The 22,348-nt window shown below is 39.1% G+C and overlaps 1 protein-coding gene across 1 annotated transcript in view; it reads left to right on the top strand.

Moving 5' to 3' along the window:
- Positions 1-17,039, top strand: part of LOC105524067 (POTE ankyrin domain family member A-like) — a 21,915-nt gene extending 4,876 nt beyond the window's left edge. Inside the window, 8 exon segments of the mRNA XM_011959187.1 lie at positions 665-780; positions 942-1,115; positions 2,040-2,146; positions 4,402-4,539; positions 6,707-6,777; positions 9,101-9,181; positions 16,420-16,657; positions 16,859-17,039. Coding sequence (XP_011814577.1) covers positions 665-780; positions 942-1,115; positions 2,040-2,146; positions 4,402-4,539; positions 6,707-6,777; positions 9,101-9,181; positions 16,420-16,657; positions 16,859-17,039 — 1,106 coding nt within the window.
- The last annotated feature ends 5,309 nt before the right edge of the window (positions 17,040-22,348 follow it).

Here is a 22,348-nt window from a genome sequence, read left to right on the forward strand (position 1 = left end):
CAGAACAGGACAGGGATTTTTACAGTGCTTCTCCATACAATGTGTGGAATTTATAGATAATATAACCGGTTAGGTCAGGGGTCGATCTTTAACTACTAGGCCCAGGGTGCGGCGCCAGGCTGTCTGCCTGTGGATTTCATTTCTGCCTTTGTAGTTTTTACTTCTTCTTTCTTTGGAGGCAGAAATTGGGCATAAGACAATATGAGGGGTGGTCTCCTCCCTTAGTAATAGCAAAAATTATAATATCTAATAATTATTGAGCTGTTACTTGTGCTGGGAACTGTTCTAAATGCTTTGCATAGAGTCTCATTTAGGCATCATAGTGGTTTCCAATGGGAGAGCTACTATTTTCATTCTCATTTTATTGATGAGGAAATTCAGGCACAAAATAGCTAAGCAATAGCTAGAAAGTGGCAGCATTTAATTTAAAGTGGGACTGCAGCCCAAGGTGAATGGAATCTGAGGGCCACAATCTTTCTGTTCAAATTGGCTGCTCTTTTATTAATGTAGCGAGTAGTAAAAGCTGATAAATACTGTGTTTTTTTCACAAGAAAATTAAATATTTGTTTTGAAGGCAGGAGAATAGCAAGCTATTCAGTGTTTACAATGAATCACTGTATGTTTTTAGATAATGCACTATGACTAAAAAGTCTTCCCACTCTCGGGACTGCTCTACATTTGGCCTGTGCCAATGGCCATCCAGAAGTGGTAAAACTCCTGCTGCACAGAAAATGTCAACTTCACGTCTTGGACGGGGAAAAGAGGACAGCTCTCATAAACGTATACAGTAGCCAACTATTTCAGCATGAGCGGATTTGAATTCAGTATATAGAATAAAAATGTATTTATCTCATTTGAGTATAACTAGTTGGTCAAACCTGTGGAATGTTTGTTTTCACTTCCTAGAATTTACGATATATTTCTTGGTCTAATACTGACAGGCTGTCCAATGTCAGGAAGAGGAATGTGCAACTATTTTACTAGAACATGGCACTGATCCAAATATCCCAGATGTCTATGGCAACACTACTCTACATTATGCCATCTATAATGAGGATAAATCAATGACAAAAAAACTACTTTCTTATGGTGCAAATATTGAATCAGAAAACAAGGTATAGATCAACTAGTTTTATTTTCAAAATATTTGAAATGCATTTATTTATTTTTAAACTTTTAATTTCCATAGATTTGCAGGGAACAGGTGGTATTTTGGTTACATGAGTAAGTTCTTAGTAGTGGTGATGTGTGAGATTTTGGTGCACCCATGTCCTGAGCAGTATATACTGAACCCAATTTGTGGTCTTTTATCCCTCACTCCCTTCCCAGCCTCCCCGCTGAGTCTCCAAAGTCCATTGTGTCATTCTTGTGCCCCTGCATTCTCATAGCTTAGCTCCCATGACTGAGAACGTAAGATGTATGATTTTCCAGTTCTGAGTTACTTCACTAAGAAAATAGTCTGCAATCCCATCCAGGTTGTGGCAAATGCCATTAATTCATTCCTTTTATGACTGAGTAGTATTCCATTGTATATATATATATATATCACAGTTTCTTTATCCCCTCATTGATTGATGGGCATTTCTTTTAACATTGACCTATGTTGAGGGTCAGTTTTACATATTTGGAAGCAAAACCTGAATAAAAATATTTAGAAATAATTAAGATTTTACTTTAAATATTGATATTTTTATTTTATTTATTTATTTTTGTACATGAATAAGTTCTTTAGTGGTGATTTCTGCGATTTTAGTGCAGCCATCATAGCTTAGCTCCTACTTGTGAGTGAGAATATGTAATGTTTGGTTTACCATTCCTGAGTTACTTCACTTAGAATAATGTTCTCAAATTCCATCCAGCGTGAATGCCTTTATTTCATTCCTTCTTATGGCTGAGTAGCAATCCGTGGTGTGTGTCTGTGTAGACATCTGCTTGTTGATTAATGGACATGTGGGCTGGTTTCATATTTTTACAATTGTGAATTGTGCTGATATAAACATGAATGTACAAGTATCTTTTTTGTTTTTGCTCTTTCACAGGGTGGACTTACACCATTTTTACTTGCTGTACATGAACAAAAACAGCAAATGGTGGAATTTTTAGTAAAGAAGAAAGCAAATTTAAATGCTGTTGACAACTTTAAAAGGTACACTATGTTGACAAAGAGAGTCAAACTGTAAACTATTTGAAGAAATGTATTCTGAGCCACATGTGAGTGACCATGACATAGCCCTGAGGAGGTCCTGAGAACAGGGGCCCAAGGTGATGGAAGCACAGCTTGGTTTTATACATTTTAGGGAGGTGTGAGCCATCAATCAAATACATTTAAGAAATACATTGGTTTGATCCAGAAAGGCAGAACAATTCAAAGGGCTGGGGGTTCCAGGGTATAGGTAAATTTAAACATTTTCTGGTTGACAATTGGTTAATTGGTTGAGTTTGTCTAAAGACCTGGGAAATGTTCAGGTTAAGATAAAACATTGTGGAGACCAAGGTTCTTTTGATAACTTATAGTGGTTGCCCTTAGAGACAATAGATGACAAATGTTTCTTATTCAGATCTTTTATTTTTATTTTATTGTTTTATTTTTTATTTTTTTTGAGACAGAGTCTCACTCTGTCGCCCAGGCTGGAGTGCAGTGGCACAATCTGGGCTCACTGTGAGCTCCACCTCCTGGGTTCACGCCATTCTCCTGCCTCAGCCTCCCGAGTAGCTGGGACTACAGGCACCCACCACCACGCCCAGCTAATTTTTTTGTATTTTTAGGAGAGGCGGGGTTTCACTGTGTTAGTCAGGATGGTCTCGATCTCCTGACCTCGTGATCCTCCCACCTCGGCCTCCCAGAGCGCTAGGTGTGAGCCACACCGTGCCCCGCCCAGATTTTTAAAAGATTGTAGACTATTAGTTAATCTCTTTAGAGTTGGGAGGGCCTGGAAGAAAAAGATCTTGTTGTGTTAATAGAGATTCTTTACAGATGCAGATTTTCCCCCACAAAGGACAGCTTTGCAGGGCCATTTCAAGCTATTGCAAAGAAATGTTTTTGGGGATAAAATATTTCGATTTTTTCCCTTGTCTCATAGTGTTATGCCAGTCAGGTTGGAAAGTAAGTCCTGATACATAGGGTTCAATAAAACCCATCTGATGAGAATTTATGGTTTGTAAGGCATGACTCACCAGACCCCTTAGATAGGAATTCGGGAAAGAAAAAAAAAATTAGAGCTTAGTTCTCAACTAGTTGTTGTTGTTGTTTTTAAACTTGTATTGCTCTAGAGTAGTAACAGTCACTCAAGTCAGAAATAATAAATTAATAAGAAGATTAACTTACTGGGATATAGTAAAAAATACCAACACAAATTATCGGTTAAGTAGCAAGACAATTATTTGGACTGGGGAGTGTGAAGAAGGGCATATGTAGGACTCATCTTCTCTTATTATGTTGACTGATGTTTGTGATGTGATGTTTTTGTCATATGAACTTACATTAGCTGAAGGGATTTCATGTTAGTTTTGTTAGTTTTCTGAAGTAGGGAGGCCCCACAATCATGGTGGAAGGTGAATGAGGAGCAAAGTCTTACATGGCAGCAGGCAAGAGCGCTTGTGCAGGGGAACTTCCATGTATAAAACCATCAGATCTCATGAGACTGACTGTCTACCGTAAGACAAGTATAGGGGAAAGTGCCCCCATGATTTAATTACCTCCACCTGGTCCTGCCCTTGACATGTGGGGATTACTACAATTCAAGGTGAGATGTGGGTGGGGACACGGCCAAGCCATATCACCTTGGAAACATTACTTGTCACCAAATACGTTGCCCTGTATGAAAAGGATAATAAAGGGGGATAATATATCCTTCATGGGTGGCTGTGTGTAAGAAAGAAAGATTATATATATAGCATGGAATGTGGTTCCTAGCACACACTGGGTTACCATCAGCGTTAACTGAGAATCCTGTGACTGCTATTATTACCGTAATTATTAATGTTACTGCTTTCACCTTCCAGACAGCTCTTACTGATAGGTCCCTTAGTTTATTTTTAATTACAACATGTAAGTCCAGGAAAGCAGTGGAGAAATCTTTACTTAAAACTTTGCCTACTTTAGATAAGTGACCACAGCATGGTTTCTTGCCCATCAAAGGACTTTATTTAGCAACTTCTATTATGTAATAGTTGACTGGGACAAGAGGCCTCCTCTTTGTCCCTTTCTTTTAGCCTTGGTGGTAATTTGCAAAGACAAATTTGCAAAGACAAATGCTTCTGCACCTCTGATGCTTATGTATGTTAACACATGTAAATGTTTAATTCGACATGGACAGGTAAGATATTAAATTGGTAAGGCATACCAAATTAGCTTTTAAAATTTAGAGTCCCTAACAGTGAAGTTTATCTCTGTTATTTTAGAACAGCCCTCATGCTTGCTGTACATTGTGGATCAGAAATTATGGTCAGCATTCTTCTTCAGCTAAATATTGATGTCTTTTCTCAAGATATGTACGGACGAACAGCAGAGGACTATGCTCTTTCTAGGCATTATGTGAAGTAAGTGTTTACACTGAAAGGCTATTAACACTAAAATGGTAAGGTTTAAAATACTTACAACTATCAAATCTTGTATGATATTTCTTAGTTCAGTTCAGGAGAGGCAGTGATTTAGTCTACTTCATTTAGCCAGAAATCAAGCAAAAGGCTAGACTAGATAGAAGTGGCAATTGATGCAGGATTCTTTATCTCAGGACTTTTAGCCTTTATCTTTAGGAATCTCAATGTTGTCCATTTTATTCCAAGAGTAACCCTTGTACAAGGGATGCAAATAGTGTAACAGTTTTTATTTTTCTAATTAGTTATTTGGGGCTTGAAATGGACAGTTTAGCAGAAAGTCTTGTACTGTCTTCTTTGGGCTATCTCCTATATCCTCCTCTTTGATTTTTTCAAGAACCGAAGGGGTTCCCTAATTCCAAGGTAGGAAATCATTTTACAAGTCAGAAGGAGGAGAGAAAAAAGACATTCTAGTCAGTCTGTTCTTTCTGTCGATCCTGTTGCTGCATCGATGCCATTGAGACTGGTCTTGCAGTCTATTAATGATTGACCTTTGCCACCAGGATGCCCTTACTGGATTCAGAACCCTCAGTCCTCATGGTGATACAGGCATAGACTTCAGAGTTACAGCTGTTTTAGTTCACATACCTAAGCTTATGTGTTCCCATTGTTCCTACACCATTGTTCCCAAAGCACCAGCACCCTGTTCTGGCAGCTGGGCCTTCTGGCTTTCACCACAAACAGCACAGTGACCCTTCCCCCGACACGTAAAACCTATGTGGAACCCACAGCTTAGCCTAGACATAGCTAAGACCTTCATGGTATGTTATCCTTTGAAGCCCTTGTTGACCTTTTCTTCAGTGTGAATGTGAGTTAGGGTTGTTCTAAACTGTCAGAGAGGCTCAAATCATGTTGTAGAAAGAGATCAGAGTTTCTTTTCTTTGCTACCAGATCTGTATCCTGAAGCTCCTTTTTATCCTTATAATGTCTTTTCTTGGGCGGTAAAAAGTCTCATATCACCCTTATGCAGAGCAGTGGGCCCCTCAAGACAGCTGTTTTCCACAGTATTGAAAATCTCCCAAACTGCTTGCATCTCTACCTGAAGTTTTAAAAATATTTTCAAATTCTACCTCATAGGAAGCCATTCAGTAGAATTCTCGGAATCTCAGTAGGTTAGTTGGATTTATCAGAGTCAAGGCTCATCTGTGACTCATCACTATCCATATACAAAAGTAGGGCTTTGTGCTTCCTTTGGCAGCACATATCCTAAAACTGGAACAATACAGAGAAAATTTGCATGGCCCCTGCATAAGGATGACACGTAAATTTTGAAAGTGCTACATATCTTGCACAGTCACTCACTGGGAGATCATTTGACTATTTGCTGGCTAACCCTGTGGAGACGGTGTGAGTCTTTGCGATTTACACTACAAAAGTATTCATGTAAGGTGATCTATGAGATGAGAATGAAGCTGAGTAACACTTGAGATGTTGTGTGGAAATATATTGTGAATACGTCCCTCAGAAATAAGAAAATGTCAACATACATCTCCTTTACAAATACATTTTGTCTTCCATGTCAGTTGGAAATGAATGTGGAGATTATGCATCACTGTAATAAAGGTCTGCTTGTTCAGAGTTTGAGTCTGTAGAGAAGGAATAGTAGTGTAAGCCAGGTTTTGACATTCAGAGTTTCTTTTCTTTGCTACCAGATCTGTACCCTGCAGCTCCTTTTTATCCTTGTAATGTCTTTTCTCAGGTGGTAAAAAGTCTCAAATCTCCCTTATGCAGAGGGTGATATTGAGAATCCCTGAATTACAAGCCACAAAGAATAAGACAACTAATAAGCAAAATTAGGACTCTTATGTTTTTGCAAAATTAGGACTTAAAAATATTTTCTGAAGATTATAATATATGAATATTAGAACCTATGAAAAAACACACATTGGGTTTTATTTGGAATTCCAAGATAGTTTCAGCAATAAAGCTTAAGAACAGATTATTTTATTGCTTCAAATTTTAAAAATGTTAATCTTGTTAAATCTCTGTAATTGCCTACCGAAATAAGGCAACAAAATCCTCACTTTTTAGAAGAATTTAATATATTTGGTAAATATTTTATATTGGTATTAAAATATTAATAGTAATTTTATTTATTTTTTATACTTAGAATTTGCCAACAACTTTCTGACTACAAAGAAAAAAATATACCAAGAAACACTTCTCAAAATAGCGATCTAGGTAAGACTTCTGATAGTGAATTACTCTTGGTGGTTGTACCATAGATAAAAAAGTAAGAGAAGTTTGAGAAATTCCTTTGTAAATTGCACATTCTTAATTTTTTTCTCAGTAGATTTCAGAAATATTTAAGAACTTCATTGTAGGTAATTTATAATGGCAAACAGTATTGTCTGAAAAAAATTATTTAATTATGATTTCTAAAATTCTGTATAATATCTGTATAAATAAGAAAAAAATACTTTTAGGATGTTGTGTATTTTCTTTATAGTCATATTATAAATTGAAGTTGTTATAAAATTGAATATTCTATTTAATTTGTAAAATAAGTGGTGTGCATTTAGTAAATGAATATTATAGTTGGTCCTTGGACAGTGTGGGATTTAGGGTTGCCAATCCCTTATGGAGTTGAAAATTTGTATATGATTTTTTATTTTCCCCAAAACTTAGCTACTAATAGTCTACTGTTGACCAGAAACCTTGCTGATAACATAGTTAGTTAAGACGTATTCCATATGCTATATATATTATACACTGTATTCTTAAGATAAAGTAAACTAGAGAAGATAAACTGTTATTAAGATAATCATATGGAAGAAAATGTGTCCTATTCATTAAGTGGAAGTGGGTCATGATAAGTCTTTATCCTCATAGTTTTCAAGTTGATCAAGCTGAGGAAAGGGAGAAAGAGCAGTATTGGTCTTGCTGTCTGAGGTGCCAGAAGTGGAAGAAAATCTGTGTATAAGTAGACCCCTGCAGTTTAAATTACAAACATTCAACTTCTCCAACACACTAGGTTTTTATTCAGCCACAATTTACCATTCAACCCCTGACTCAAGCCTGTTCACAATCTAATATCTAGCTTCACTAGATAGAGAAGCTATTGAAACTGTGGAAAACAGTGTTTTCTGTCACTAAAAAGGTAACTATCTTTAAAATTGAAAACCCAACAATGCCTTTTTGTTACCATAAACAAATGGTAATAAGAACTGCAAAACTTAGCCAGTGTGCACCAATACCAATAAGAAATTATTTTTCAAAGATAGCTGCTGAGTCCAGAAGTCAGAAAAGCAATTCCTTATTAAGAAGCATAGGCCATGTTACATATTCTTCTAGCAACAAGATCACACCATTATTGACTTCATTACTCTAATTTAAAATTGAATGCCATATATTAGCTTTCTTAGAACAAGATGTGTTCTTCTACCTGCTGGTCAATTGTCATGGTAAAAGTAATTTTGTTTGAACAAGATACTGATACCATTAGCCAAAAGATTGTCATAATCAGTATTCAAATTGCCCAACTATAGGCTCAACAAATTATAACAAAAGTACAAAAATGTTTCGGAATAACAAAAATGCTACTTTGCTATCTGCATGTAACACCTAATACACTGTACAATCTGGACAGTATCAGTACACCTTTAATTTCTTGCATATTTATCAAGGTACTTCTGTAAGTTAGATTTTGCATGTTGCAGAAGACAAAGATGAGGTAGACATAGTTTTGGTGTTTAAGGTGCTCATAATGGAATAGAGCTGTCTCTATTTCATTTGTGTTTTTTCAACAGAATTTCCAAAAATCAGTGTTTTTATTCATTTATTGAGCTGTCCACTTAAGAAATAACTGTCAAATGTCTTTCAGATGTTAAGCGTTTTTCTAGTGTCACAGAATACAAACATTTAAAAATATAGTCAGGGCTGGGCATGGTGGCTCACACCTGTAATTCCAGCACTTTGGGAGGCTGATGCAGGTGGATCACTTGAGGCCAGGAGTTTGAGACCAGCCTGGCCAACATGGTGAAATGCCGTCTCTACTGAAAACACAAAAATTAGCCGGGCATGGTGGTCCATGCCTGTAATCCCAGCTACTTGGGAGGCTGAGGCACAAGAATCGTTTGAATCTGGGAGGCAGAGGTTGCCATCAGCTGAGATTATGCCACTGCTCTCCAGCCTGGGTGACAGAGCAAGACTCTGTTTCAAAACAAAAACGAAAACTACAGGCAGGAGCTTGTTAATATCATTATCATCTAATAATGTTATCAAGTAATCAAGTAATAACTTGCTACTTTATTAAGTGCTTACTGTGTGCTAAGATGCCCTCTGGAAGCTTATATTTGTCCTTTATTATGTATTTATTGTTCAATATGTGCCAGACACTTTATGTGGTGAGAAATGAGAGCTTTAAGTGGGTAGGATTTAAGGTAAGAAGGCAGGGTTAGTTGAACTTTTATAGGTCAGGAAGCAGAGAATGATGTTTAAAGAAGGAATATCTAACAAGACTGTATGGCAGAACTAACGTCTAATGAGACTGCACTTTTGGCAGAAGGAACATCTTACGAGATTGTGTGTTTGGCAGAAGGAACATCTAATGAAGTTGTGGCAGAAGGAGCAGCAAGTGCAAAAGGTAATATGCTTAAGTGAACTTTGCAGGGTTTACAAGCACTTCACTTTTGCTAGTGTGAAAAGTGTGAGATGTGGGTGGTTGGGAATAAAGTGAATACCTAGCTAAGGCAAATTTATGACTGCCTTTTTTATACTATAGAAGTGAGTAAATCTTATCCTGTAGACCATGAGAAATTTACCAAGTAGAATGCTTTGGGCTGCAAATACTAGATGAGATAAATAAAAGTGGCTAAAACAGTAGGGACCAGAGTTGTTTTGGTGGTTCAGTGATATCATCAGATCCCACTTGTCCCTCTTTCAGCTATGCTGTTGTCCGTGTATTGTTCATGTCCCCTTTCGTGATTGGCTAATTAGCAACAGCTCCAAAAATGGTGTTCTCACAATACAATATCCAAAGGCTAGAAGGGCTGATTTTCTTCACATGTTTTTTTGAAATAGAGAGAAATCTCAGAATTATGCAGTGAACTTCCTGCAACATTTTATGGGCTGAGTTACATCACATGTTCTTTCCTAACCAGGCACTGGGAAAGCAAATGGAGTTACTGTGATTAGCTTAGGATAACTGTTTCTCTTTTTGGAGCTGGGGAAGCATATTAGTATCATAAATATCCCAATACTCTTGTGTTTCTCCAGCAAGAAAGAAAAAGAAATGGCTATTGAGTAGGGAGCCAGCAATGTTTGCTGTATGGATTTATTGGAGAATTTTGAGCAGGGCAGTCACAATGTATTAGGGCATTCTGTTCATGGTATAAAGCAGAGATTGGCAAGCTTCTACTGTAAAGAGACAGGTGGGAAATATTTTAGATCATGTGGTCTCTGTCATATTTACTTAACCCTGCTGTTGTAGTGTGAAAGCACTCATAGATAATATGTTAGCAAACTGGCGTAACTGTGCTCTAATAAAACTTTCTCGCCTCATAGTAGAATTCTTCTAATTTGCGGGGTTCATTTAAAAAGCCAGGATAAAACAGTGAAAAAATAAAGCCTTAAAAGTCAGAAGGAGTCAATTTGGGTTATGAAGTTAAGTTTATGTAAAAACTAAAGAATTATTCCAGGTCAATGTAGGGCCACATATATGACTGTATGGTATATCTGGATGTGTATGGTATATCTCATCTCTAATGAGATTCAGAGAAAAACCGTTTGGACTGTAGTTTTTCACAACTTGGAACTTGAAGAGGTAATGCCTGGGACTTGAAAGCCTTAATACATTTGGATTATCCAGTACAGATCTGCAAGGAATATTTCAGGAGAAAGAAAAGCATGGCGAATAGTAAATACTTCATGCTATAATAACAACAATTTGGTTTAATGTTGTTTTAATAAGTAGAAATCTTTTTTAAAAATAGAACGCATTGGGTATCTTTGTGGCAAATGATGACATTCTAAGGTGACACCCATGGAAAGACATGGGAAAGGCTCGACCTCTTAGATAGAAGCAGCTGTTGCATATTGCTACCCAGCACCAAGCTGAAGTCAAAACATGTTACTGTCTTTGTTCTTTTTCTTAGTATCAGTGGATTATTGTAAAAAAATTATTTAACCTATTTGAACATCAGTTACTGCCTTTATAAAAACAATACTGGAAGGTACCCTTTAGGTATGTGTAATGAGCAAATATGGTAAGAAATAGAAAAACATTTTGTTAACTGGTAAGTGTGTATACAAATGTAAGACAAAATGGTCCCAGTGGCATTCAGTGACTTGATAAATATTGGAGATGTTTTGTGTAAACCTGAAGGACAGTAAATTGGCAGCAGTGTCAAGAAAGAATGGAGAGTTAGAATGCACAAGTAGATTTCTAATTCGGGGTATTATAAGTTTCAACAGACTATGGCTAGAGATATTATATAGCAATACAGTGATTTAGCACTTGAGATCTTCCCAAGACATTTTAAAATCTTTTGAGATTGAATACCTTTCTGTTTCTGAGTACCAACTATGTGCTAGGCAGTTAGACACAGAATATACGGGATGAGGGCTCATGCTATAGTACTAAGAGAAAAACAAGCAAACAGCTAACACTTGTAAGTTACTGTACATGCTTTCTATAAGGAAAACAGAATTTTAGGTTAGATGTTATTGAAGCAGTGTATAGTTAGGATGGTAGTGGGAGTGAAATTCTGTAGTCAGAGAAGATCTTTATGCATGTGAAATGTAATCTATCAATTAAAAATTGAGAAAGAGTCAGCCATGTGAAAGCCTAGGAAAAGGAAATCTGGACAGAGAGAAAAATGGATCATATCTGTTCATTATTTTATTCTTACATCATAGAATGACCAGGAAGTGGGGTAACCATCATTATAATCATTTTTATTATAATGTTTAGGAAAGAAAATATGCAAATAAGTGCCTAGTGGATTTTTGATGATTCATAAATAAATGTTCTTACTCTTCCTTTCTTAAAATTAAGGCTTACTCAGGAGATGGAGACCATCCTGGCTAACATGGTGAAACCCCGTCTCTACTAAAAATACAAAAAATTAGCCGGGTGCGGTGGCGGGTGCCTCTGGTCCCAGCTACTCGGGAGGCTGAGGCAGGAGAATGGCGTGAACCTGGGAGGTGGAGCTTGCAGTGAGCCGAGATCGTGCCACTGATCATGCCACTGCACTCCAGCCTGGGCAACAGAGCGAGACTCCATCTCAAAAAAAAAAAATAAGGCTTACTATATTTTTGAGGTGATTTCTTAGTTTGGAAAGAGTTGCTTAGTATTGCTAATATTTGCTTCCTTTTATTTAAACATAATCTAAGGAAGTGTTTACTACTACTTTGTCATTTTATTCAAGCACTTTTTCTGTCAGTAAATATTTTTTACCAAAAACTATTTAGATTTTTCCAACTCCTTATGTGCCTAAATGAAGCAGCTTCTATAATGTTCTGTTTATACTCAACATGGCAAATGCTGAAGTTTCCTGTAATGCTAAGTATCTTATTTTAACACTAAAAATTCTATAGTTAGAAAAATTTTAAATGTTTAATGCTGTAAATATTATAGTAAGTGTATTATGTTTTTTAAATGTCTATTTTTGGTGGGGAATGCAAAGTAGAGTGAGGTATTTTGAAGTCAGGTTTTTTTTTTTTAGCTGAAATAAGCACACAAGCTAATATTTGACTGTGAATGTGTTTCCTTTGGCCTTCCATGCTTGGTTTACAGAGTCGGTAGCCACATAAAGATAAAAAATAACCTTGATTTGTGAGCATATATGAGGTTCTCTATTGAAATGTTTTAGTTTTCAATATATGCTTCTCTTATTTTTTAGCCTTTTAAAATGGGAAATTCAATTGTTTCAAGAAAGTTATTAGAAAATTTTTGTGGAACTTGTATTATCTTTTAATTGAAACTCTTTGTTGATATTAATTTGAACAGAGTATCTCTGAGAATCTTTCACAGAAGTATGTTGGTGAATTATCTGGGGCTGCAGAACAGAAAGGAAAAATCACACTAAATGAACAGCTAAGAGGTAAAAACCGTATTTCACTTAAAAATCATTTACAGAATATTTGTTTTAAAACATCATCACTGATATATTCCAATAGCCGAAGAAAATCACCTATTAAATGCATAGTAAGAAAAAAGAGAGGTGAAATGTTAAGTTATATATCTTATTAGGTGTCAGCAACAAATTAAATTGAGAGTGCTAATAAAGGAGCTGAACTACTGGTTTCATTTCAAGAAGCTGTAAACCCTAAGGAAAGTAAGGAAAGAAGAAAGAGAAAAGGAGTAAAAGAGGAAATGTTGAATGAGGAAGGCAGAGAGTACAGGGAGTAAAGGGAAAAGAATGAAGGGAAAAGGAGCAGATATATATTATAGAGGGTGGTAAAATGAAATAATTTTTCAGAACAAGAAAGTGTGGAGTATTAAAAAGGCAGAAACAATACAAGGTAAGCTTTCGCTACCAAAACTTGTCAGAGAAGGGGCACAAAATTTTCTTTTCTTGCTGTCTTCCTCACCATTTTGACAGTATTAAGGATCCAGGTTCCCGATCATGCAGAGCTCTGCATCTACCATAGATGAACATAAGCATATATGGTCAGCCATATATGTCTATAATTTAATGTCATAAAATGTTGTTACTTTTAGGCTGGGTGCGATGGCTCATGCCTGTAATCCCAGCACTTTGGGAGGCTGAAGCAGGCAGATCACCTGAGGTCAGGAGTTCGAGACCAGCCTGGCCAACATGGTGAAACACTGTCTCTTTTACTAAAAATATAAAAATTAGCTGGGCATGGTGGCAGGCACCTGTAATCCCAGATACTTGGAAGGCTGAGGCATGAGAATCATTTGAACCCAGGAGGCAGAGGTTGCAGTGAGCCAAGATTGTACCACTGTACTTCACCTTGGGTGACAGAGCAAGACTCCGTCTCAAAAAAAAAAAAAAAAAAGTTATTTCATAGGATACCATCATATAAGCCAAAAGAAGAGAATTGGAAAGAAGAGCATAGTGTTAGTTACGGAGAGTTCAAGGGAGTCATAGCTATGTAGACAGTCCATTAGAAATTGTATGACTTGTAACGTAGTCTCAACTTAGGGAACATATTAAGGAGGAACTCGAAAATAGAATCCAAAAAGGTAAAAGGGATGTGGAAGCACATTCAGTGTAGACCAGAGCATCTCTCTCAAATTTTAATCAGTCAGCGGGGGACCTTGTTAAGAATGCACAATCTGTTTCAGCAGGTCTGGGATTCTCCGTCTCTTAAGTTTTCAGGTGATGCCAATGCTGCTGGTCCTTGGACCACACACTGAGTAGCAAGGGTATAGCTTCCCTTTAGAGAAATCTGGGAGAAGGGGCATTGACTAGCAGTTCAAGACATATCAGGATCAATGGAAAGCATTATTTTGCATTTATTTCTGAATGTATTTGTATTCAGAGGGGAAGGATCAAAGAGATAAAGAAATAGAAACCATAGATGTAAGATCCTACCACTAAATTAAGAGGAAACTTGTCATGGGAATAATCCATAAAAAGAATATAGAAGGAAAGAAATCATAACCACAGATCTAGGGATTACTTTTGAAAAGGAAGAGGAATCGTGAGGGTGGTAGAAAGGAGGAAAGAAATAAGGTTCTGGTAATTTTGAAGTAAATGAAGAGGGAACTTGAGAAAACACCTCCGATGGCTTCAGTGTATCACACTTAGACAATGAGATTTCTGCCGCTGCACACGTTACTGAAGGCAAGAGGGAGTGCTCACACCGTAGTAAAACATAGTGACTCATCTCTTCCTCCATTCAGTGTATCACACTTAGACAATGAGATTTCTGCCGCTGCACACGTTACTGAAGGCAAGAGGGAGTGCTCACACCGTAGTAAAACATAGTGACTCATCTCTTCCTCCATAACTTATCAGGAACGAACAATATATGTTGCATTGATGTTACTTAATCAAATGAGATTAATCTAAATACAGAAACATTGGCCGTTAGGTGATTTTTTGATAAGGTAGCTGTTTCATAAACATTCTTTAAATAGTAACGTGATATACCAAACAAAGCTAATTTTAGAAACACAAATTATAGAGTTAATCCTTTGAACATTAAAATTATTATTTTCAAGGAATATTGCACTGAATTTGAAATTCAAAAGGTTATTAATGTCTAATAATTTTGTAACAATTTTTTTCTTTCTGGAGAAATATATCTCTGTTGTTTTTTATATACTTTCTTACATTAGTTAATCAAGAAATTTAAAAATGGCTCAACTGGAGGATACAAGAAACATAGCATACCAGTAGCACATATGGGTATGGAAATAAATGAACTTTTAAAATTAACTGTTATTCTGTATGTATATCCAGTGAGATCAATTCAGAACACTTTCTTTGATGATGAATTATACATTCAACTGAACTGTCATTATAACTGTGTCCTTTCTAAATCATAGGGGAAATTAAAGAATACAATAAATACTTGTAGTATAATGATATAAATTATTCTAATGTGTTGCATGAAAGGCATGCTGTTCCATTCCGTTATCAACTTTGGCATTTAATCTTCTCAGGATCATTATTTGCTCCTCTGGTTAAAGATAATTTTTCTTCTTATTAATTATCAGATTCCTGTTGCCATATGTACACTTTTCTATTTTAGTTGCAGTCATTGGAAACCTAATCTCCCTTTCGATATGTTATCTGCATGTTTTATGAAATCTAAATTTATATTTTTTCTCAGTATATTTCTGTCATGTTGCTGCCATGACAAAAAGTGCATCTCCAGACCAAGTCATCATTTTTAAAGTTAACCTGAGGATTTAGCCCAATACTAATTCTGCATGAGTGTATGGCTAGTTTTTTCATATTTGCATGTAATTTTATTGTATGTCTCATTGGCTTTTTAGAGTCTCCTGAGAAATATCTTCATTTGAAGGTAATAACTTTTATGTTTTCGTCTTGAATTATTAACTAAATATTGTATGACATACACATCATACATTAATTATTTTGTTTCAAATCCCATTCAGCCGACCATTGAAACGAAACCTTCTGCTTCTAATAAAGCAGTAGAAATGAAGGATGTAGGGACCTCCACATCAGGTACATTTTTCAATATAAATTTAACTCTGGAAAGAAGTATGTGTGTGTGTGTGTGTGTGTGTGTTATTACAGAGCATTTGAAAGATATACAAAATAGTGGAGTAGAACTGACACCCAGCCGTAACAACTATCATCATGTGCTGTTTTTGTTTTATCTATACCTCAACCCATTGCCCCCCCCCAACTTTATTATTCCTTTTACTAATTTTTTGGTGAGGTAAGATGTATATGCATTGAGATATACAATCTTAACTGTGTCTTTTTGACAAATCAGTATATCCGTATAATCTTTTCCCCTTTTAGACTAGAATTCCTCCACTTAACAATCATTAATGTGCATGTGAATCAGCTGGAAATATTTAAATCCAGATTTTGATAAAATAGATTCAGGTTTTGCCTCAGAATTTGTAGCAACTAAACGTTCTCTTTTATCTAAAGTGAATAAAATTTGATGAATACAATTAAGGAAAGTTGACCTCAGGTCAAAGGACAAATCAAAACAGGTGCACAATATCGTATCTGTGGGAGCATTTAGTTAACAATGATACAAACCAGCTAACAATTTTATGATGATTTTAACCTCAAGTTAGCAAAAGGGCAGGGTGCGGGAGCTGGGAGTCAGGGCAGGGGTGCTGCTGCTCTGAGGACAGTGGGGAGGGTCGGGGGCTCCGTTTTGGGGGCAGAAGTGCTGCTGTGTTTCCTTGTCCAGGACAGAGTCCTCCTCCCATGCCCTACCACAGCCTGGGAGAAAAGGCCGGGAACAAGGCCGGAGCGGAGCGCAGCCCAGGCCCTCACATCCTCCATCTCGTGGAAGCGGCTGCATTTCCACTGTGGCAGCCCCTTGTGCAGGTGCAAGGAGGCCACTTCTGGTGCTGGTGCTGTGTCCCTGACCCGGGTGTGCCCTCTCTGTGGCCCCCACTGCCTTTCCTCTCTGCATTGGTCTCCCTGTGAGTGACATCGGAGAATCTTGAACAGTAGCTGTGGGCAGCCCAGGGGCACTCCTCGGGAGCCTCAGCTCCTGCCGGGCTGCGCTAGGGCTGGGGACGCGGTGGGAAGACTGATGCAGGGACCTCAGGAGCTGTCACATGGCAGGGAGAAGCCTCAGTCAGGACCCTGTGTCATGATTTCTTCCGCACACTTGTGGCAAGGTGCGAGGGTCTAAGCAATGGCAGCCCAACAGGGCGTGCGCCCCAGCAGTGGCTGCAGGGGACCACAGCCGTGGGGCCCTCTCTCCCTGCCTGTCTTCGCCTGGGCCTGCCAGGGCCATCTTCTGTGCTCCATGGGATGGGGGTCTTCAGCCCCCAGGGGCCTGCGGGTCAGTGTGACTAGGGGAAGTTGAGGTCAGGGGTTCCCTGGGGGCCGTGATGCAGGAACTGCACCCTTTGGTGCTGGGAGGCGTGGGAAGGTTCCAGGCCTTCCGGAGCCCATTTGGCTCCCCCTTCAGAAAGGCAGCCAGGCTTGGGGTTGAGGGAGGTGATGCTGTGCCCTCTGAGGGAGGCTTCACTTCTCCCAGGGGACCTGAGAGGATGGGCCCTGTCCTGACCCAAGCTCGATGACACTTGGCAGCCCCTGGGTTCGTGCCTTCTCTCCCAGCCTTGGTCTCCCCTCCCAGAGCTCTAGGTCAGGCCCAGGCCTGTGGATGTCTCTGAGCAGATGATCCCTGGGCCTCCACGGACCTCTGATCTCCTAGCTGTGTGATCCTGGGGGCCTCAGGGACCTTGCTCCCCTCTGAAAAAAATGGCAGCATCTGTATTAATGCAGTTTGATACCTCATCAGTGCAGCGTTTGCTTTAGTAATTCTTAAAGCTTGTGATGAATCTGCAGTGACGGAAATTTGCACTGAACCATTTCGTGTCTTAATGGGTCTCTGCTTTGTTTTTTGTTGTTGTTGTTTTTTGAGATGGAGTTTTGCTCTTGTTGCAATGGTGCGATCTCGGCTCACTGCAACCTCCACATCCCGAGTTTAAGTGATATCTCCTGCCTCAGTCTCCCACGTTGCTGGGATTACAGGTGCCTGCCACCACACCTGGCTAATTTTTTGTATTTTTAGTAGAGATGGTTTTGCCATGTTGACCAGGCTCGTCTGGAACTCCTGACCTCAGGTGATCCACCTGCCTTGCCCTCCCAAAGTCCTGGGATTACAGATGTGAGCCCCTGTGCCTGGCCTCTACTTTGTTTTAAACATGATAATGCTCTCGTTTTTATTCTCTTAATTTTCAGTTGTTCCATGTTTTGCGGGGCTTGTCAGTTCACTTCTAAGTGCTAGTTCTCATGACTAGATAATAAGAATGGGTGTAACTGGGTGTTGATTGATGAGCCAGAAGACATTTAATCCTGGAGTTTGAGGTTATCAGACCTCTCCATTTAGAAAATCATTCTTTATGTATTTTCAAACAGCACATTGGTGAACATGTAATGCTTCTTTTTTCTTCATCTCTGGGTGAATTGCCAGCCTTTCATGAATACATTCAGAGAAATCTCTCAGTGAACTCAAAGAGATTCAGAAATTAGTAAGTATGCAAGCTTAGTTGCATACAGAGGAAAACAGTAGATAATATAGATAGCCGATAAGAGAAGATTTTAAACAATGACTGAGTTATATTCTTAGAGGTTGACTTAAAAATTGGATTTATACTAAGGCATTTTAAACTTTAGTCTGGAACAAATTTAAAATTCCTGAATATACAAATTTCTGATGACTCAGGAATAGTAAAAATAGGTGGGAATGGTATTTCAAATCAAGGATGGAACCTCTTTTTTTTCTTCTGAACATGTTAGTTTTGACCCTCTTCACCCTGAAATTTTCACTCTCAAATATATTTGGAAGGCAGATCTTTTTTTTTTTTTTTTTTTCCTCATGTAACATTGATTTCATACACAGAGAATAATACTGTGGATCTGGGATTCAGATTTTGAAATGAAGCATGGACTCTGAGTGGACCCCTTGTCCTTGTGAAAGCGCCCTGGTCTAGACAGCAGCAGAAGAAGTGAAAACTAAAAGGCAGAAATGAAATCCACAGGCAGACAGCCCGGCACTGCGCCCTGGGCCTGGTAGTTAAAGGTCGACCCCTGACATAACCGATTATGTTATCTATACATTCCAGACATTGTATGGAAAAGCACTGTGAAAATCCTTGTCCTGTTCTGTTCCGATATGGTTACCAGTGCATGCAGCCCCCAGTCACATACCCCCTGCTTGCTCAATAGATCACAATCCTCTCACGCAGATCCCCTTAGAGTTGTGAGTCCTTAAAAGGGACAGGAATTGCTCACTCAGGGACCTCAGCTCTTGAGACAGGAGTCTTGCCGATGTTACCAGCCGAGTAAACCCCTTCCTTCTTTAACTTGGTGTCTGAGGAGTTTTGTCTGCAGCTGGTCCTGCTACACTATGCGTCCACATGTTCTCATCATTGAGCTCCTACTTATAAATGACAACATGCAGTATTTGATTTTCTGTTCCTGCATTAGTCTGCTAAGGATAATGGCCTCCAGATCCATCTGTGTACCTGAAATGAACATAATCTTGGTTTTTTATGGCTGCATGGCATTGCACGGTATACATGTACCACATGCTCTTTACCTAGTCTACCATTGATGGAGGCCATTATCCTTAGCAGGCACTGCTCTCACAGGAAACCAGAGCATGACAATCCCTTATGGTTTTGTCTTGGGACCACACACAAGGGCCTTTGAAGCTTGTATTTTTGGTAAGGATTTTATGTTAGCTATTTCTTCCTCCTTTCTTTTCCTTCTTTCTCTTTGTGAGAAAAGTGGGGGCACACATATGTGAGGACAGTAGGCCTGTTAGAACATCAATGTAAAAATAACATCTGAAACAATATTTCTGATGGTTAATTGTATGCATCAACATGACAGGGCTAAGGAATGCCCAGATAGCGGGTGAAATATGATTCTGGGTGTGTGTGAGAGTGTTTCCAGAAGAGATTAGCACTTGAATCATAGACTGAATATGGACTCTCCACCTTCACCAGTGTGGGTGGTCATCATCCAGTCCATTCAAAGTAGAAATAGAACAAAAAGTCAGAGGAAGGGTGAATTAACTCTCTCTGCTTGAACTGCCACATACAGTTTGTCTTTCCTTCAGACATTGGAGCTTCTGGTTCTTGGCCCTTGGGTCTCAGACTGTCACTACACCACCAGTCTTCCTGGTTTCCAACTTGCAGACAGAAGATCTTGGGACTTCTCAGCCCCCATAATCACCTGAGCCATGTCCGCACAATACATCACTTTCTGGGCCGGGCATGGTGGCTCATGCCTGTAATCCCAGTGCTTTGGGAGGCTGAGGTGGGCGGATCACAAGGTCAGGAGATGGAAACCATCGCTAACACAGTGAAACCCCGTGTCTACTAAAAAAAAAAAAAAGAAAAAAGAAAAAACCAACAGTAACAACAAAATTACTTTCTGTATATCTATATATATCCTGTTGGCTCTGTTTCTCTGGGGAATCCTAACCAGTATATTTCTCTAGATCTCAGAGGAAAAGTCTACAAGATATTTTCTTTTTTTCTTTCTTTTTTTTTTTAAGACAGAGTCTCGCTCTGTTGCCCAGGCTGGAGTGCAGTAGCGTGATCTCAGCTCACTGCAAGCTCTGCCTCCCAGGTTCATGCCCATTCTCCTGCCTCAGCCTCTCTAGTAGCTGGGACTACAGGTGCCCGCTGCCAAGCCTGGCTAATTTTTTTGTATTTTTTAGTAGAGGCGGAGTTTCACCGTGTTAGCCTGGATGGTCGTGATCTCCCGACCTCATGATCGGCCCACCTCAGCCTCCCAAAGTGCTGGGATTACAGGCGTGAGCCACCGTGCCTGGCCTCTAGAAGGTATTTTCTTAAGAGAATGAAGTAAAGAAGGTGTAATCAGGAGCAGGGCAGAGTTGGGGATAGAGCAATTGGGGCAATTGTGCTGCCGAGAAAGTTAATGCCGGGTGGTGGCAGTAGCTGGAGCAGAGAGAGGAGCGGGGGGCACTTTTCCTTCCCCTTTCCTCTCCTTGCCATTGCGATGACCTCTGTTGCTGTCATGGAAACCTTCTCCACTGACTCGGGAAAATGAAAGGAGGGAGGTAGTGGGACGACAAAAGGCAGTGCAGATCCTGGGAAACAGCAAAAGTTGAAGCTGTAAAGAAAATAATAGAGGCAAATCCTACAGGACAGATTTGGGAGGTATAAAAAATTTCTCTACCAGTTTTTCTGGGGCAGTTATTTCTGGGGCAATGCACACACACCAGCATGGATTGCATAGGCGTCCATGAGGACCTGTGTCTTTGTTCTACCCACTTGAAATTCAGTGTGCCAAATCCTTCTTTAAAAGCAATTAACCAGGCTGGGCGCAGTGGCTCATGCCTGTAATCCCAGCACTTTGGGAGGCCGAGGCGGATGGATCACGAGGTCCGGAGTTCAAGATCAGCCTGGACAATATGGTGAAACTCCATCTCTACTAAAAATACAAAAATTAGCCAGATGTGGTGGTGGGAGCCTGTGATCCCAACTACTCGGGAGGCTGAGGCAGGGAACTGCTTGAACCCGGGAGGTGGAGGTTGCAGTGAGCTGAGATCACGCCACTGCACTCCAGTCTGGATAACAGAGGGAGACTCCGTCTCAAAAAAAAAAAAAAAAAAAAGGCCATTAACCATTTCCCAAACTGTTTTATAAATCTGTGTTTTCTTCTACCAGTTGAAATGAGTTGTATTTTGGTGGTCCATCTGGGCCTTTGCAATGTTTAATAAATCATATCAACAAAGCAGCAGAAGGATAGAAAAACTGCACGATGCTGTCTAGAATTGTTGGTATTTGAACAATCAGTCATATGCTTATATTTCAGTAAATATTTTCACTGGATGCATCCAAATTTATACTTGACAGCTTGGTTTGATAAGACTTGGAGGGCATCTTTATTAAAAACAAATGTAAGGAAAGAAATTTTGAAAAGAGACAATCTGGGCCTCCTGAGCAATGGTAAGAATGCAAGAGGAGATGATAGAATTGGATGAGGTCGTGTTGGGAAAATGTGATTCCCTTCCCGCTGGTTGGGTCATTTTCTCCGTGAGGGTAAGGGTGGGGGTTTTTAGCTAGAGCAATGCCTGCCGGGCCTGCTGCCAGAGCAATGTGGGTTGCCTGCTGGAACCTCACATCAACACTTCCACCCATGAGCACTGGCTACTTCTTCCAGATTTGCTGTTGATAGTAAAATACTGTGTGTGTGTGTGTGTGTGTGTGTGTGTGTGTGTGTGTTTAAATTGTGCTGTAATTTTTAAATAAAACATGATTTGAAAATCAGGAAAGATCACATAGGAGCTAATTTTTTTTTTTTTTTTTTTTGAGACGGAGTCTCGCTGTGTCGCCCAGGCTGGAGTGCAAGGAGCTAATTTTTTAGCGGTTTTGAGATAATAGGATGGTGATAATGAAGTTCGTTTCTGCTTCAGTGAATTCCTTTGCTTATGGTGCATATTGTCAATACTAATTTTGCAGATGCTCAATGGCACAAGAAACAGAGTGTTTACTGTCCTTGGGTTTTATTTTTGTTGCTTTACAGAATCATCAGGAATGAGTAATGTTATCTTTGAACGCAGATGGCAGCCATATACATCTTTTCCCGTAAGAACCGTATCATAAGAAGCACTCCTGAAT

Source organism: Colobus angolensis, unplaced genomic scaffold (genome assembly GCF_000951035.1).
Source record: "Colobus angolensis palliatus isolate OR3802 unplaced genomic scaffold, Cang.pa_1.0 Scaffold113, whole genome shotgun sequence".
Taxonomy (NCBI): domain Eukaryota; kingdom Metazoa; phylum Chordata; class Mammalia; order Primates; family Cercopithecidae; genus Colobus; species Colobus angolensis.